Source organism: Myotis yumanensis, unplaced genomic scaffold (genome assembly GCF_028538775.1).
Source record: "Myotis yumanensis isolate MYYU_CA2020_CCGP unplaced genomic scaffold, mMyoYum1.0.hap1 SCAF_5, whole genome shotgun sequence".
NCBI classification, from domain to species: Eukaryota; Metazoa; Chordata; class Mammalia; order Chiroptera; family Vespertilionidae; genus Myotis; species Myotis yumanensis.
The window spans coordinates 77,884,415-77,900,103 of NW_027223756.1; the positions used below are offsets into that span (position 1 = coordinate 77,884,415).

At 56.6% G+C, this 15,689-nt stretch overlaps 2 protein-coding genes across 2 annotated transcripts in view; both read right to left on the bottom strand.

The window, feature by feature from the left end:
• GNG7 (G protein subunit gamma 7) overlaps positions 1 to 2,675 on the bottom strand; it is a 126,428-nt gene extending 123,753 nt beyond the window's left edge. Inside the window, exon 1 of the mRNA XM_070415749.1 lies at positions 2,592 to 2,675. The gene's annotated coding sequence lies outside the window, so the exon portion shown is untranslated. The remainder of the gene's footprint in view (positions 1 to 2,591) is intronic.
• Positions 2,676 to 5,925: 3,250 nt separating this feature from the next.
• DIRAS1 (DIRAS family GTPase 1) lies at positions 5,926 to 11,985 on the bottom strand. Its single transcript, XM_070415751.1, has 2 exons — positions 11,912 to 11,985; positions 5,926 to 9,156 (listed from the first exon to the last, which is right to left on the bottom strand). The coding sequence occupies exon 2, from the start codon at positions 9,086 to 9,088 to the stop codon at positions 8,492 to 8,494; it is 597 nt and encodes a 198-aa protein (XP_070271852.1). The 5' UTR covers positions 9,089 to 9,156; positions 11,912 to 11,985; the 3' UTR covers positions 5,926 to 8,491.
• Between the last annotated feature and the right edge of the window lie 3,704 nt (positions 11,986 to 15,689).

The following is a 15,689-nucleotide window of genomic DNA, read 5'->3' on the forward strand; positions in this document are numbered from 1 at the left end:
ATGACAGCTTGAACGGAAGAAGCTTTTTACGCTACTACATGGTGGACCAAAACGGAAATGCCTCCGTTCAGTAAACACGGAGCTGAACTGCCTGTGTGTCAGGATGCTTCCCATTCGGTTGTCTTTCCCTCCAAACAATAGGGCCCAGGATTTACAAACTGAGCACAAACCAATGGTGTCAGTCACAGGATCTTTCCCACGGAAGACCAAGAATTACCCGAAGAACTCACGCTTCATGCTCCCGGTCAAAACCAAGGAAGCAAACTGCACACTTGGGCATCTTTCAATGACAGGAATAGATGACTTCATCCCAGATTCAAAATCAGTCTAAGTGGTCAAAGGCCGCACAAAAGACCCACCTAGAAAGAGGTCAGTGTTTCTAAAATTCTCTAAAAGCGGTGCGATTTTTTTTCCCCTCTTAAAATGAGAGCACTGGATGATTTAGAAACAACCCCCAAATCTGGGCTGAACTTCCTAAGAATCAAAGGTAAGACTGTGGCTTTTAAAGGAGAAAACAACTTAGTTTTATTTATAACAGGGGGTCTCACCTGGGGCGATGTTACTCCCAGGGGACACTGAGTGCCATCTGGGGACATCTGTGGTTGTCATGACTAGGGGTGATCCTGGCACCGAGTGGGTGGGGGTCAGGGATGCTGCTCAGCACCCCGCAGTACCCAGGACCGCCCCAAAGGCAGCTGAGCCTGTGGAAGGAGCCGGGTCTCTCAGGGTAGATAATCGTGGCCCAGTGGTGGCTCCTGTGGGGGACAATAGGTGGGAATGTCCCATGCAGCCTTCTCTTAAGTAGACGTGCTTGTTCCTTACCAAACCTTCAGAATCTCCTGGCATCGGATTCAAACAAATTCTTCTTTTTCTGGTGTTTGGCCCCCTTCACTTTTAACAATAGGGACTTTTTTTTCCTTTTCCTTTTAGCAGATTTTTGTGTGAAAGCACAAGCAGTGATTCTTGTGTGTACCCCCAAGGCTGAAGGCCTGGAGTCAAGCTCTGATTCCTTCCCTCCCTCCCTGACAACCCAGTTATTCTATCCACCCACCTTTCTCCCCTCCCCCCCAAATACCTTAATTTAGAACATTATTATCAATGCTGCACGTAGGCTCGCCATGTGCCAGGAGTGAGCTAGGTGCACGCACTCTCTCATTTGACTTTGACTTCCCCAGTGGTCCTAGGAGGTGCCTGCTACTGTTCTGTTATTCCTGCCTTACGGAGGAGTCAACGAAAACAAACTCCCAAAGGCCACTGGGCCAAGCAGAGTCTGATACACTGTTAATCTTGGGGAGACCTGGCATCGGAGAATCAAGTTTGTGAACCTGGCCTTTGCCTGGCTGACACCTAGCAGGAGTGGGAGCCCTCTCTTCCCTGCTGCTCATCAAGCCTGTCTTCTCCCACCCACCTGCCACCCCCTAGCCACCCCCGTTACCCAGGAATAATAAAGTGCCAAAGTGCTGCCCACGCCCCTCAGTATCGCTGTCCCCAAAACTCCCACTTCGGTTCTTCGCTCCTGAGCCCAAAAATTCCTGAAAAATTCAGTCACCGACACCAGCCCTTTTCTGCTTCCCAAGACACTCTCCTATGCACCCTCCATCCCAGACACAGACCTGCAAAGTGTGTTGAACTCCTGCAGCTCACCCTCCCTTCTACACCACATGATTAGCGCCCCCCCAAAAAAGCGGGGACCAATCCCTTCCACGGTCCTTATAACTGAGTTCCAACGAAGACCCCCCAATTTCCTCCTGATTAGTCCACTCCCCACAAAACACCTGCCAGCCCTCTATCCCACCATCACTCTCATCACCCCCTGCACCCCGAACTCCACATCCCCCTTACCCCTCCTAAAAGGGGCTGACTCCACCTCCACCCCGCAGCTCTCCCCTAATTCTGCCCTCTGACCCCCTCTCAGCTCACCCAAACCACATATTCCTCAATCACCCTTCCCGGACAACTCGCCCCCCCAATCCCATCCCAGCTCACTACTCACCTAACCTCCACTTCAACTAAACTCCCGGCCCCTCCTCCAATAACCTTCACCTTCAACCCGAACCCTATCCCTCCCCAGCCAACCTCACCCCCAATCCCTCCCCAGCCAACCTCGACCCCAACCTCACCCCCGATCCCCTCCCCAGCCAACCTCGACCCCAACCTCACTCCCGATCCCCTCCCCAGCCAACCTGACCCCAACCTCACCCCCAATCCCCTCCCCAGCCAACCTCGACCCCAACCTCACCCCCAATCCCCTCCCCAGATAACCGCGACCCCAACCTCACCCCCGATCCCCTCCCCAGATAACCGCGACCCCAACCTCACCCCCAATGCCTTCCCAGCTAACCTCGACCTCAACTTCAGTCACCTCCTCAGCGGACCTCGACCCCCCGTCCTAGCCCAGACCCCCAACTCCAGCCCCGCAGCACCCTCCTCAGCAGACACCGACCCCCAAGCGCGTAGCCAATGGAGCCCTCTCTGCGCCCCACCCCCCCGCCCCCGGGCTGCCCCAGCCGACCCTCCGCCCCGGCCGCCCCCCAGCGGCAGAGAGGAGGGCGGCGGACCTCGTCCGGGACCACGACCGCACGCGCCCTTACCTGTACTCCGGCCGCCGCGGCCGACTCAGACCCGCTGCGCAGCCGAACCCGCCGCCCGGAGCGCCAGCGCTCGCTCCCCTCTGGGGGCGGGGCCGGCGCGCGGGGGGCGAGCACCGGAGGCCATCGCAGCCAATCGCGGGCCGCGGCGGCGGAGCCCGGCCTAGGGCGAGGCGCAGGGCGAGCAGCGCAGTAGGCTGAGCGCAGGAGAGGGGGCGGGGCTCGGGGCATGAGCCGGGCCTGGAGGCGGAGCGCTGAATGGCACTCTTGCTGGCCACCCGAGAGCGGGTACCGCGCGGGGGGGGCGGGGCTATGCTAATAAGCAAATAGAACACTGTGGGGGACTCCGGGGCCGGGCGACACGCGGGTTTCCAGAGGCGACTTGGTGACGCAAAGGAGGCGTGATGCTTTTCGCGAGTTCGAATCCCGAGTGGGGGCTCGAGTTCGAATTCCAAATCCTAGATGTTGGGCCTCGCTTGAGGAGCGGGAAGAATGTCTCCTCTTGATCAGTCGCGCGACCTACAGGACACTAATAATAAATGCTCCCTTTTGTTGTACCCTCTGCATAAGACTAGGGGAGAAATGATAAAATCCCCATTTTACAGAGGTGGAGATTGAGTCTCAGGTTAAACCCAAGTTCATTCGCCCAAGCCTGTCTCATAATTCCCAGGGTTTCTCAATTTCCTAACCCCTAAGCCTCCTCCCATATGGAATGATCCAGAATCCTGCAGGACCTGGACCCCTGAGATGTGCATTTTTAACACGTTCCCCTGGTGATGTTGGAAAACATTTAATGTCTCCAAAAGCATCCAGAGGTCATGAGGGGAGAGTTTTTTACACAGGAGGATGCAACCACCATATTCTGGACTTGAGAAACTGTGTAACACTGCGGTTCTGTGATCTGAGAGCTGCTGGCCTCCCAGCTGGGTGCCCCAGGGCTCCTATCATCCCTGTAGGAACCTCCCTGCTCATCCCCTGCAGCGCACAGAGAGAACCAGGTGCCTGGGGGGCCATCTCACTCCCCAGCCTACATATCATCAGAGGAATTACTGTCTGAACTAGAGTCACAAACTAGTGGCTCCCCGGCTTACTGTCTGAACAGGGTCTCAAGCTCACATGGTCCCTGGGTGAGATGTGGTACAAACAGCCTTTAAAAATTCTAAATTCATTGCCAACATTTAAAAATCAGGCGATTTCTTTTGATGTTGTAAACGTACTTTCTAAAAAGATGAATTGTTTAAATGCTATGGCAACCTGACTTGTAAAAAAAAAAACTGCATAAAAAGTAGAATCATTAAATTGTGTCCCTCTGTTACAAAAAAAAAAAAAAATCAGGCAATTCACAAAAAGAAATCCAGATTTCCAGGTGCTCTTGAAAAATCAGAAGGTCTGGTGATTCCTGCAGCAGCTAGGTGCAGGAGCTGGATGAAGCAGCTGCACAGCTTCAGGCAGGGCCAGGACTGGGGTGAGGCAAATGAAGCATTTTCTCAAATCCCTTGCCATCAAGATAAATACTATGTTAATGATATCTTTTTAAATTTCAAATTAAATGCTGAAATAATCCAGGATGAACAAAAATACTGTACCAAATTTTTCAAGAAAGACAAATATGCTTCTGCACTTGTGCAAACCATCGTCCTTGCCTTTCCTTAGCCCGGGCCCTGTCAGATCCTATCCTTATCTAAGAAATTAATGCATTGTTCACCACGGCTTCCTTTGCATTAAATAGTGCATTAAGGCTGGCCAGTGTGGGCTCAGTGGTTGAGTGTCAACCCATGAATCAAGTGGTCACTGGTTCAGGGCATATGCCTGGTTGTGGGCTCAGTGTGGCTCCAGTGGGGGGAGTGCAGGAGGCAGCCAATCAATGATTCTCTCTCATCATTGGTGTTTCTATCTCTCTATTCCTCTCCCTTCCTCTCTGAAACCAATAAAAACAGATTTTTAAAAAAATATATGTTTCTTGATGGCTGAGATTTTTGGCAAGTCCCCCTCCCCCTTAAATTTTGCACCCATGTTGAGTGTCTTGCACTCCTCACCTAGTCCTGGCCCTGCTTATAAGTTCGTAAACAGCTCTGAGCCATTTAGCAAATGGAAAAACCAAAGCCCGTAGGTTCCTCTCCAGGTAAGATGGGGCTCTTAGTGCCTGCCTGTTCCCCTCAACTGATTGAAATAAGAGTGGTGTCATCAGGGCTTGTGTGGTCTCCTGTGGGGACCACAATGTTCCCATGACATCCCAGTGTCCTTGTCATAAAAGCCCAGAATCTTCCCACAGCCCACTGGGCCCTGTTTGACCCTGCTTACCTCTCTGATCTCCTTGGCTACCACCCTTCCGTCACTCCTCTCCTGCCACTCTGGCCTTCATTGGTTCCTGCCGCAGGGCCTTTGCACATGCTGTTCTCCCAGCCTGGTGCTCTATCCCAGATCATCCTCTTCGGGCTGCCCTCTACTTTGCCTTCATGTGTCAGCTCAATGTCACCTCCTGAGTCAGCTTAGCCCCCTAACCACCTGGACTCCTGTCCTCATGTCACTTTTGTATCCAGGTTTCCCTTCTTCACAGCATGTATCTGAAATGACCCAATTCAGTTCTTTGGTGTGTGTATGGGGGATGTCCTCTCCCCCAGTAGGTTATAAGCTCTGAGAGGGCAGGGACCCTGGGGTTTGAGTGGATCATTGCTTTGTGTCCAACACCCAGGAAAGGGCCAGGCACATAGTGGGTGCCTATTACATACTGGATGAGTGAATGAATGAACGAACAAATAAACGGATGGTGTCTCAGTTCTTCCTCCCAGTCTGTCCCTGAATAGACTTTATCTCTTCCTGCTGAGACACCTGCCTGGCCTAATCTGAATGGGTGTGAAGGAGGCTGGAGTAGCAGATGAGAAGTCACATGGGGCAGGGGGGCGGGGGTTGAGGGCAGTCCCTCCCTGCTCAGTCCCCCTGCCCCGGCATCTGTGAGTACCTCTACTCACCCGCTCTGTGAGCCCTGCAGGGAATTGCCTAAGTTCACAGATAGTCCAGGGAAGGTGTCCCAGGTAACATGTGCAGAGGGGCCTGGGCCAGAGCTGGCCAGTGTTCTCAAAGCCCAGTCAGAAGCCCTGGAGCCCAGATTGCTCCTGCCTCTCCTTCCTTCCTCACGGCCCTCTCCACCTGTCACATCCCATCCCTCACCTCCCTACACCCACAAGGCTCTCACTGCCCACCTTCAGTCCCTCCCTTCCTCATCCCCATTACTTACCCCTGTCCCTCACCTCTTCCATCCCTTACCTCCCCGTCCTTCATGTCCTCATCTTCTACAGATGGCCAGCTGACCCCCCAAAGAAGGACCACTGGTGCGGAATGTAGGATCCACTTCTTTATTGCAGGAAAGACTATTTCTAGAGCGAATGCTACACAGACCCCACAATGGGGGTGGGGGTACCCACATGCAGGGGGAGGACGGGCAGGAACAGGATTACAGCAAGCACGGCCTGGCACGGTCCCCAGACCCAAGGATACCCAGGCAGGACAGGCCAATAGCCAGGGCGGGCTCTGCCCCCTCCTGCTGCAGAACCTCTTAGTCCCCAGGGTCAGGGCAGGGCCTGAGGCAGGAGAAGCCTGGAGGGGCGGGGCCCCAGGGAGATTGTGCTATCAGGGTGTGTCCCTGAGAAAGGGCCGCAGACCAGACCCGGTGCCCAGCCTCACCCACTCAGGCACCTTCAAGGCCCAGGAACCACTCCCGGGGTGGGGGAGGGAGCAACACCAGCTGTTGGTGGGTCCTGGACCTACCACAGGATACGGGGACTCAGCTGTACTCAGACAGAACGCTACCAACGCTTCCATGGACTCATCCAGTGCCTGGCAGTCACACACACACACACTCACTCCCTCTCTCTCATAGTATGTCCCTTAAACATTTGTGGCGTAAGCAGTCACATGAACAAAGAGAAAAATAAACACTCTTTCACTAAGTTGGACACAAACAGTCCCTCTTATCTACAATAGTCCCATGTGGTCACATGACTGGACAGCCACATGGCCTGTCTCTCTCCTCTCTCTCTCTCTCTCTCTCTCTTTCTCGTGCGTGCACAACTCAGTCTCAGCGTGCACATTCGCACACAAGCACATACACACGCAGCTTTCTGACACCCCATGCTGCAAGAGGCCCAGGGAGAGGCTCATGGGGCAAGGACATGAGGGCAACGCCCGCAGACGGACAGTGAGCAACTGAGGTGCTCATCCTGCGGCGGCAGGGAACTGCGAGCCGCCGAGAAGCACTGGAGCTGGGAAGTGGGTGCTTCCCAGGCAGGCCTTCAGGTGAGACTGAAGCCTGGGCAGCACTCTGAGTCGTAAGACCCCGAACAGAAGGCCCAGCTAAGCCACGCCTGGGCTCCTCAACCACAGAAACTAGGAGATGATACATGTGTGGAGTTTCACGTTGCTGAGGTCGTGGTCTTTTGTTATGTAGCAGTAGCTGACTGATACAGATTTTTTTAGCTGAGAGACACCTTGCTATAGAGTAAGACACAGTGAGAACAAAACAGGTTCACAGATTCTCTCCAATAAATCAGGTCACTCACTCCCGAAAACACAGGCACTTACAGTCACACTCATGCTGTTACATCACAAATATTCTGACCTTTAAACAACAACACCACCCACCCCTATGTTATTAAATACACAGACTGCACATGCGCATACCACCCCAGTGACAGACACACACACACAGGCACACACAGACACATATATAGACACATTGGCCCCTACACAGCCATTTGCACAAATGCACCATCCCATGGTCACCCCCAACCCTAGCCTGTCATTGTCAGACACAGTCCTACAAGTGTAGAGATATCTAGACATGTACATCAAAACACTCAGAATCTCATGGTTGCAGAGACACCCCAACTGCAAGACACAAGCCTTCCTGGGGTCCCCCTCTCAGGGGTACAGGTGGTGGGAGGAAGTGGGCTAGGCAGGGTTCTGCCTTACCCCTCTGGACAGGGCCCCAGGTACCCCACCCAGCACCCCAGACCCCTGCCTGGGGCTCAGTGGTGATGCGCTGTGCCAATCTTTATAGGCCGTATCCAGGAAAGCCCCTCATTTTCACACCGGGCAGTCCCCAAGTTGTGCTGTGGCCATCGGCCAGTCCTGGGCCTCCCTTACCTGCACCCCAGGCCCAGGCTGGGAGAGGAGTGGGGTTCTGGGCTGGCAGGGCACGGCTGCAGGCCCTGTGGTTATTGCCTGGTGGCCTGAGGTCCATCCTGCAAGCCACTCCCCCCCAACTGTGGAGACAGACATGAGAGGGGTGGACCTGGGGCAGGGAGCACAGGCCAGAGGTCATGAGGGATGGAGGTGGGGAGTAGGAGGCGTGTATGTTAAACACCAAGTAGGAGAAAACAAAAGTTAAGGTTCCTGTGCATTTCAACTTGTCCCTCCCCAGCAAGGTCACAGTGATCTAATGGGTGGGGGCAGCACAGGTCTGGCTGGGGGCACCCAAGGGAAAGGACCAGAAATGGGGGTCCTGGGAGAAACAGAGCCAGGCAGAGATGGGAAAATCCAGTGTCCTCGGTCCCCACAGGGACAGACAGCTTCCCCATTTCCCCATGTGCAGACCAAGGGGGCCATTTCTAGCACTTGGCTTTGGTGGGTACAGACAGGAGGGCGGGGCAGAGAGACAGCAGAAGGCAGAGGGGTGCACAGAGCTGGGTTGGAGCCCCAGACCCGCAGGGCTCACCAGGGTCTCAGAGTCCCCATCGGGGATGTTGGATGATGGCAGAGAAGTGGACATGAGAGGGAGAGAGAGGAGGGGAATTGGGGAAGGATGGGGAGAGGAGGAAGGCAGTGGCTGCAGGATGGTATGGGGAGAGGCATGGGGCCAGAACAGGGGCCAGGACAGGGGCTGTCTGCAGGGGGCTATCCCAGGCTCACATGAGGATGCATTTGCCCTTGATGCGGTCTGTCCTCTTCTGTTTGCTGGAGCGCTTTCCATCGATGTTGAGGCTCATGTTCCGGCGTGTCTCCAGTGTGAGCAGCTCCTGGAAGAGCTCCTTGACATTGTAGTTCATCTTGGCCGACGTCTCCATGAAGGCGCACTTCCACTCCTGGGCCACCGCCTGGGCCTCACGGGTGTCCACCTCTCGCTGCGTCTCATCACACTTGTTGCCCACCAGCATGACTGGGATGTCCTCCACGCTGCCCTTGATCTGCACGATGAGCTGGTAGATGGGCCCCAGCTCCTCTAGCGACTGCTTGCTGGTGACGGAGAAGACCAGGATGAAGGCATGGCCCTTGGAGATGGAGAGCCGCTGCATGGCCGGGAACTGGTGGCTGCCTGTGGTGTCGGTGATCTGCAGCGTGCACACGCTCTTGTCACAGCTGATCACCTGTCGGTAGGTGTCCTCAATGGTGGGGATGTAGGTGTCTCGAAACGTGCCCTTCACGAAGCGCAGCACCAGTGAGCTCTTGCCCACGCCACCCGCACCGAACACCACCACCCGGTAGTCATTACTCTGCTCAGGCATCTTCCACGCCGGGGGTGAAGGTCGGAGCCGGGAGGGCTCGTGCCAGCTGCCAGAACCCCAGGCCGACCCTGTACAGAGAGGAGTGGCAGATGCAAAAGGCCACCTGGCCTGGAGGGAACAGCTCTAGGCCTGGGGGCAGGAGGGAAGGCTTCTCAGAGGAGGTGGCCTTTCTCCTATGTCCTGGGAAGGCCCTTCTGGTTGATTTGGCTGACTGTGCAGTTCTGCCCTGCATGCAGGCTCAGAGCCAGCCCCCTTTTCTGGTTTTCCCCTCAACAGAATCTGAGGCCTAAGCTCCTTCCCAGGGACTCTGGGCTGGCAGAGAAGTGAAGGTGACTCCTTGCCCCACATGCATGCTCACCCAGCCACTCACCCAGGCTACAGGGGCTTTTCCCTCTCTTCTCGGCTTAGCCGTGGGCTCCTGCAAGCCAGCAGGCCTGGATCCGTGGCCTGGGCAAGCTGCTAAGCCTCAGTTTCCCCCTCTGCAAAGTGGGTGATATGGTGCCTCGCTCCAAAAATCACAGGCTCCCTGCTCTCCCATCAGCCCAGAGGCTCCTCAACCTTGTGGGACATCTTTAAAATGCAGCGTGCAGGGCCTCAGCCCTGGAAATGATCAATCAGCTGGCCAGGGCCACGACCCTGGGCACCTGCATCTTAAAGCCATTCTCCTGCCCTCATGCCGTAAGCTTGATCCAAATGCTGGAGGCTCCAGAGCCCCAATGTGCAAACCATGACACTGATTCCCCACAGCAACCCTGAAAGGCAGGGGTGCACAGCCAGGTTGGGGATGAGAAAATTAAAACTGAGGCCCAAGAGGAAAATACCTGCTCCCTAAACTCTGTACCCAGACCGTGGTCTGCCCGCCGTGGCCTCCCATTCAGGTCCAATATACCCATAGCCACAGGCACAAAGCTCCCCACAGGGGGTCCTCGTATCATCTCTCCCTCTCCTGAGCTCAGAGCGGTCCATCAGCCTTGGGAAGTCACAACGCATGGCAATCCCTGCAGTGATGGGGGTGGGGGAGCCCTAGAATGGGGATGGGAGACAGGAGGCCGGGCTCCAGCATCTGTATCCTTCTCTATAAAGAGCAGGAGAGACCCCATCCCTTCCCCCTTTCTCACTTCAGCCAAGTTCCTTTCCCCGGAGGGGTGTGTGTGTGTGTGTGTGTGTGTGACCCGATGATGTGAGCCTGGTGGCAGGAATGTGGGCAGGTAACTTGGTGTCTTTGAGCCTCAGTTGTCTCTGTGAAACTCAGTGCCCACTCCCCAGAGCTGCAGGGAAGAGGGCGTGACAAGCTGGAGAAAGCCCTTAAGCAGGTGCTTGGCACAAGGAAACCTTCTATGAGGCTGGATGATCAGCATTATTGATCACAGGAGCTCAGAGTATGAAGCACTTGGCCTGTAGTGGGCTGGGAAGGCACGTTCTGAATGATCAAAAAGTACTAGGTTTGTCGGAAAAAAAGATATACAATAAAAGTAATAGCCGGCACATACTCCATCAATTATGTGCCAGCCAAACTTCCAGGAGCTTCAGCAGTACTAACTCACGATTGATTGCTAGGCATGTTGGTGACATGGTGACGTGTATGGCAGTGCTCCACACGAGAGGACACTCGGTGGGGGGCTGGCAAGGGGTGCCAGCCAGCTCTGCAGTCACTGCCCTTTCTGGATGGGCACACAGGGTGCAGCCAGGCACCACCACAACTGGCCTGGGGAGCTGGTGTGGCCAGTGACAATCAGTTCTGCTGCCCCACACCCAGCCCTAGCTTGGCCCCGGGTGCAGACCCCCTGGCAGGAGTCCCGGCCAGTCAGTAGGGTATCTCCAGAAGAGGCCCCTCTGGGGCCTGGGATCTCTGACTAGGAGCCCCCACTCAGTCACCGCTAGTCCATGCCAGGCACCCATTTGAAAGCCACCTTCACCTCCTGCAGGGCAGGAGTGGGGGAGGGGGTCTCAGGCAGAGGGTTGGGGGGGGGGGGGCACTGGCTCAAGGTCACAGAGCAGGGAGGTGGCAGAGCAGAGCAGGATTTGAACTGGCCCTGGTTGGCCTCACAGCTGGGAGGCCCCCTCCTGTGCAAAGCAGCCCACCCTGAGACTCCCCAGGAGGGTATGGGCCCAGCCCTAGGTCCCCAGAGCCCAACGGGGGAAGTTGCAGCAACCTTAGGTGCAAGAAAGCAGGCTGGGCCCAGGGGAGGGCCTGGGGAGGTACTTGCCTAAATTGGGGGGTGGGGGTGGGGGCAGGGGTCTAACCAGGGACTTATGAGAGGCTTGGTGGGAGAGGGCCTGCTCTAGGGGGCTGAGAGAGACACATTCAGGGGGGCCAGCCCAGGGGCCCCCCTTGGCCAGAGGAGGATCTAAGTAGTAAGGGAGGGAGCCAGACCCGTGAAGGCTCCTGAGTGAGGGGCTTGACTGGGCGGAGAGGACCGGAGGGCTAGGCGGGCAGCGGTGGGGGAGACAGGCCCAGGGCCCGAGTGGCTCCCCGTGGAGGGGTCCTGGCTGAGCGGGACGGCCAACCCCGACAGCGGTCTGAGGAGGGCTGGAGAGGGCTGGAGAGGGCTGGCTTGGCCGTGGGGGCGCCCGGTGGGTATCGTGGGGGAAGGGAGGACGCGGAGAGGAGCTGTCCAAGGTGGGAGCGGAGGGCGGCCGGGCCAGGGCACAGTGGACGGGGGAGAGGTTCCGGTGCTGGGCCGGGCGGGAGGAGGGCCCGGCCCCTCGGGCTGGCCGGGAGGGTGGGGCTCGGACAAAGAAGATGCGCGCCGGGAAGGGCCCCGAGAGCCAGGCGAGTGGGATGCTGCGGCCCGCGCCCCGGCCCCCGGTCCCGCCGCCTACCTGGGCGCTCGTCCCTGGGGCGCCGCCGCCGCCGCTGCTGCTGGCCGGCTCCGTGTCCGCTCCCGCGCCGCTGCCCCCCGCGCGCCCGCCGTTGCTGCCGCCGCCCGCCCGAGCCGCCGCCGTGCCCGCGCCGTCCCCGCCCGCCCGCCCGCCGGGCGCCGCGCTCCGCCCCTCCCCGGGGACCCGCGCCCCCGGCCAAGGTCACCACCGCCCTGCGCCCCAGCGCCCACTCGCGCAGCCCAGCCCAGACCCCCACCCCGCGCCCCCAGCACCGGACCCCCACCCTGCGTCCCCAGCCCTGGACCCCAGCCCGGGGCTCCCCGCCAAGCCCGGAGAGCGAGCAGCCCCGCCCGGACTCCCTCCCGCTCACACCCGGGAAATCACTAGGATGCCGGGGTGCAAAGGAGGTGGGGTCTGCTTCTTCTGGATCCCTGAGTGGGAGCTGGCGCGCTCAGGGTCACCCCGAAAACCAGGTCCTGGGCATGAAGGGGAGAGAGTGGAAGTCACCCCGGAGACAAAAGGAAAGGGCCACTGACAGAACTGTAGACCAGGGGGGCAGACACCCTGGGGTTGGTGGGGATCCTGGTCCAGCTCAGGGACCGGCTCCAGAACAGGTACTTTGGTGGAATAAATAAATAATCAACTAATAAATACTATATAATTTTATTAACCAATGTCGTCCAATAAATTCAACAAAAATTTAAAAGATAAGCAATAAAAAGATGTGTGAGAAGGTAGAGGGAGCCCCAGAGGGTTGGGGCAATGGGGCTGTACTGGAAACCACTCCCCCGTCCCAGGGGTTTGTTGGGGGATCGGGGGGACAGAAAGGAAGTGAAGAGGGCCTCCCCCTGGGATGGTACCTATGGGCGACCCGCCAGGGCTGGACAATGGCAGGCGGGCCCTTGATGGATCTGGTGGAGCCATGTGAAGGTGATCAACGGGGGTTAAGGGGAATGGATTTTTTGTTTGTTTTGTTTTGTTTTGTTTTGTTTTCTACTATGAAAATATTTATCTTCCTCAAAGATGTAACTGAGAATAAACGTGCATCTTTCGGAAGTGTCTGTGCCTTTGGCATGACTGTGTGGCTGTTTAAGCTCACAAGATGCCATCACCCCTGCCTTCCTGAAGACCCACTAGGATGAGCAGAGGCTCATCTCAGAGGAGGCTGGACGTTGGAGTGCAGCGGCCGGGCCAGGGGTGAGTGTGAGACAGCCCCAGGAACCAGGCCTGTTAAAGGAAGGTGGCCCTTGATGGGCAGGCTGACACTAGGGTCCCACAAGGAGGGGCTTTCTGGGGTCAGATCAGTTGGAAGATGAAAGAGGCTCTTTGGTAGGTGGTGAGCTCCCCGTCATGTGGTGTGTGAGCAGATGGTCAGCTGGAGCCAAAGAGTCCCTCTGGTTCTTGGGTCCTTGATTCTTGCTGACCCACTGCTTCTGTGGCTCTGGCTCAGGCAGACTCTTCTGGGCTTGAAGGGCCCCATTTCTCCAGACTCAGCCCCCCCACAGCATCCCCAGGCCTCTCCCACCTGGACAGTCTCACCAGCTTCCTTCCTGACTTCCCAGGATCGCCCACCAGCCTCTTCCATTCTGGCATTCAACTCCCAGCCTTCAACATGAGCCTCCCCTCCTCTAACACTGGTCCCATCTCCCTTTGCTTCCCTGTCAAGATCTAGGAATAAAGTTCTCATAGTTTCCCATCCTCTCCCAACCCTGCACGCCTTCTTTCTGTCCTGTCCTCCACCCTGTAGGGTGCCTCAGAGGGTGGGCTGGCCCCACCCTTCATCTCGGGATGCTACTGCCAGATATGGAGGCAGCCCTGTGGGCAGACAGATGCTGACTTCTGGTCTGAATCACCATGTCCCAGCTAAGTGCCCCTCGGAGCCTTAGCTTCCCCATCTGTGAATGAGGATCACTGCTGTCTGGCCTCTCAGGGTTGCTGGGAGCAATTGGGATGATCTACATGGGGCTGCGGGGCTCACAGGGGCTGAAACAACAGCCCAGCTCCCTACCACTCTAATGGCCTGTCTGCCTTCATCTCCTGAGTGACCTGCTGGTACTGGGCCGGGCCTCTGGCCTCCGGCCGATTTCTAGCTCCTGCAGGCGTCATCCCAGGCTGGGACAGGCTGACTCATACACAGGATCGTGGGCACAGCGGCAGTGCCACTCTGCAGTTGCTATTTATAGTTCTCAGGCCAGGCTTTCAGCCTCCAGAGCCAGGGAGGACAGCCTGAGAGTCCCCTCCTCATTCTCCCTAGGGCACAGAGGCCAATCTCTACCCAGCACCCAAAACAAGGATGGTAGTACCCCCTCCCCTGTGGCCAGCCAGGACAGCTCAACTCCCAGCCTTCAACATAGGCCATGAGCATAGGGATGTGTACGGGGGAATCACCAGCTGTGCCCCCTCTGGTACATGAGGTGCAGAGAAGGCAATCGGCTCCCCGGAGGTGGCCCAGCTGGGAAGAGGCTGGACTGCGCCTGGAACTCCATTGGGCTCTGAAGCCACAACCCAGCCTTCTGGCTTTCTGGGGTCCTGGCTCAGGGTCCGGCACCTGGCCTTCCGTTGTCCATGTCCTGCAGAAGTCCTCTCAACTGCAAGGGACAGACATTCACCTACACAGTCCCAGTTCGCTTGCCCTTGCAATCTGTGGGTCTTCTCCCTGCCTCAATGCTCCAGGCAGGGGCCACGCTACCTCATTTACCCCTCGACTCCCACCCCTCCCCTCCACTCCAGCCCAGTATAGCTGCCTGGTGGGAGAGAGGCACCTGGGTCGAATTCTCTGCTCTCTCCGCTCCCACGCTCCGGGACTAATGCAGTTATGCAGGCAAAGCAGAAGCTGAGCTTCACAATGGCCTCTCACAGATACAGTTTGGCCCACCAAGGTTTTCACTTGTTTTTAAGTTTGGTGTCAACATTTTAAAATAAGGAGGTTGCCAAAAACCAGTTTGGAAAAATGAATGGCCTGGCATCCATGAGCCTGAATTCTGCTGGTCAGCATTTGCAGGAGCTGGACCCCAACCCAGGGTGGAAGATGCTGGTTCTTGATGAAAGCCACCTGCCTGGCCCCTGGAGGCAGCCTGGGTTCAGACCACGAACTGTGATCACTACCTCCAAGGAGTGGGGTTACTGAAGACTTCGCCACCAGCAGGATGAATCCCTTTAACGCTTGAGTCTTTACAAAGAGCCAGGGCTACTTTAGTCCAGGGGTCCTCAAACTACGGCCGGCGGGCCACATGCAAATACAAATATTATATTTGTTCCCATTTTTTTTTTTTTACTTCAAAATAAGATATGTGCAGTATGCATAGGAATTTGTTCATAGTTTTTTTAAAAAACTATAGTCCGGCCCTCCAACGGTCTGAGGGACAGTGAACTGGCCCCCTGTTTAAAAAGTTTGAGGACCCCTGCTTTAGTCAATCAGAAAAAAAGGACTGTACCCTGAAGGAAGACCTCAGGGCCTTTGCACATGCCACTCCCCTGCTGGAAAAGTTTCCCCCATCTTGTGACTCACACATCGCCCTCACAGATTTCCTCCCTGACCAGGTTGCTAAAATTGACGCTGCTAAAATTGTCCCGCCTCCCTTCACCTTGCTTTTTGGTCTTTGCAGCTCTTATTGCTCCCCGATATTGATCGCATGTTGATGTAGCATGCCTGCCTCCCTAGAATGTGAGCTGTCTTCCCTGGCTCTCACCCAGGGCAATCCTGTCCCCGGGGGACACTGGGCCGTCTGGGGACATCTGTAATTATCATACTGGGAGTGCTCCTGGCACCACGAGGGTG

Bases quoted from the DNA above. Each gene is read 5' to 3' on its own strand.
- DIRAS1 (XM_070415751.1), bottom strand. From the start codon at position 9,088: ATGCCTGAGCAGAGTAATGACTACCGGGTGGTGGTGTTCGGTGCGGGT.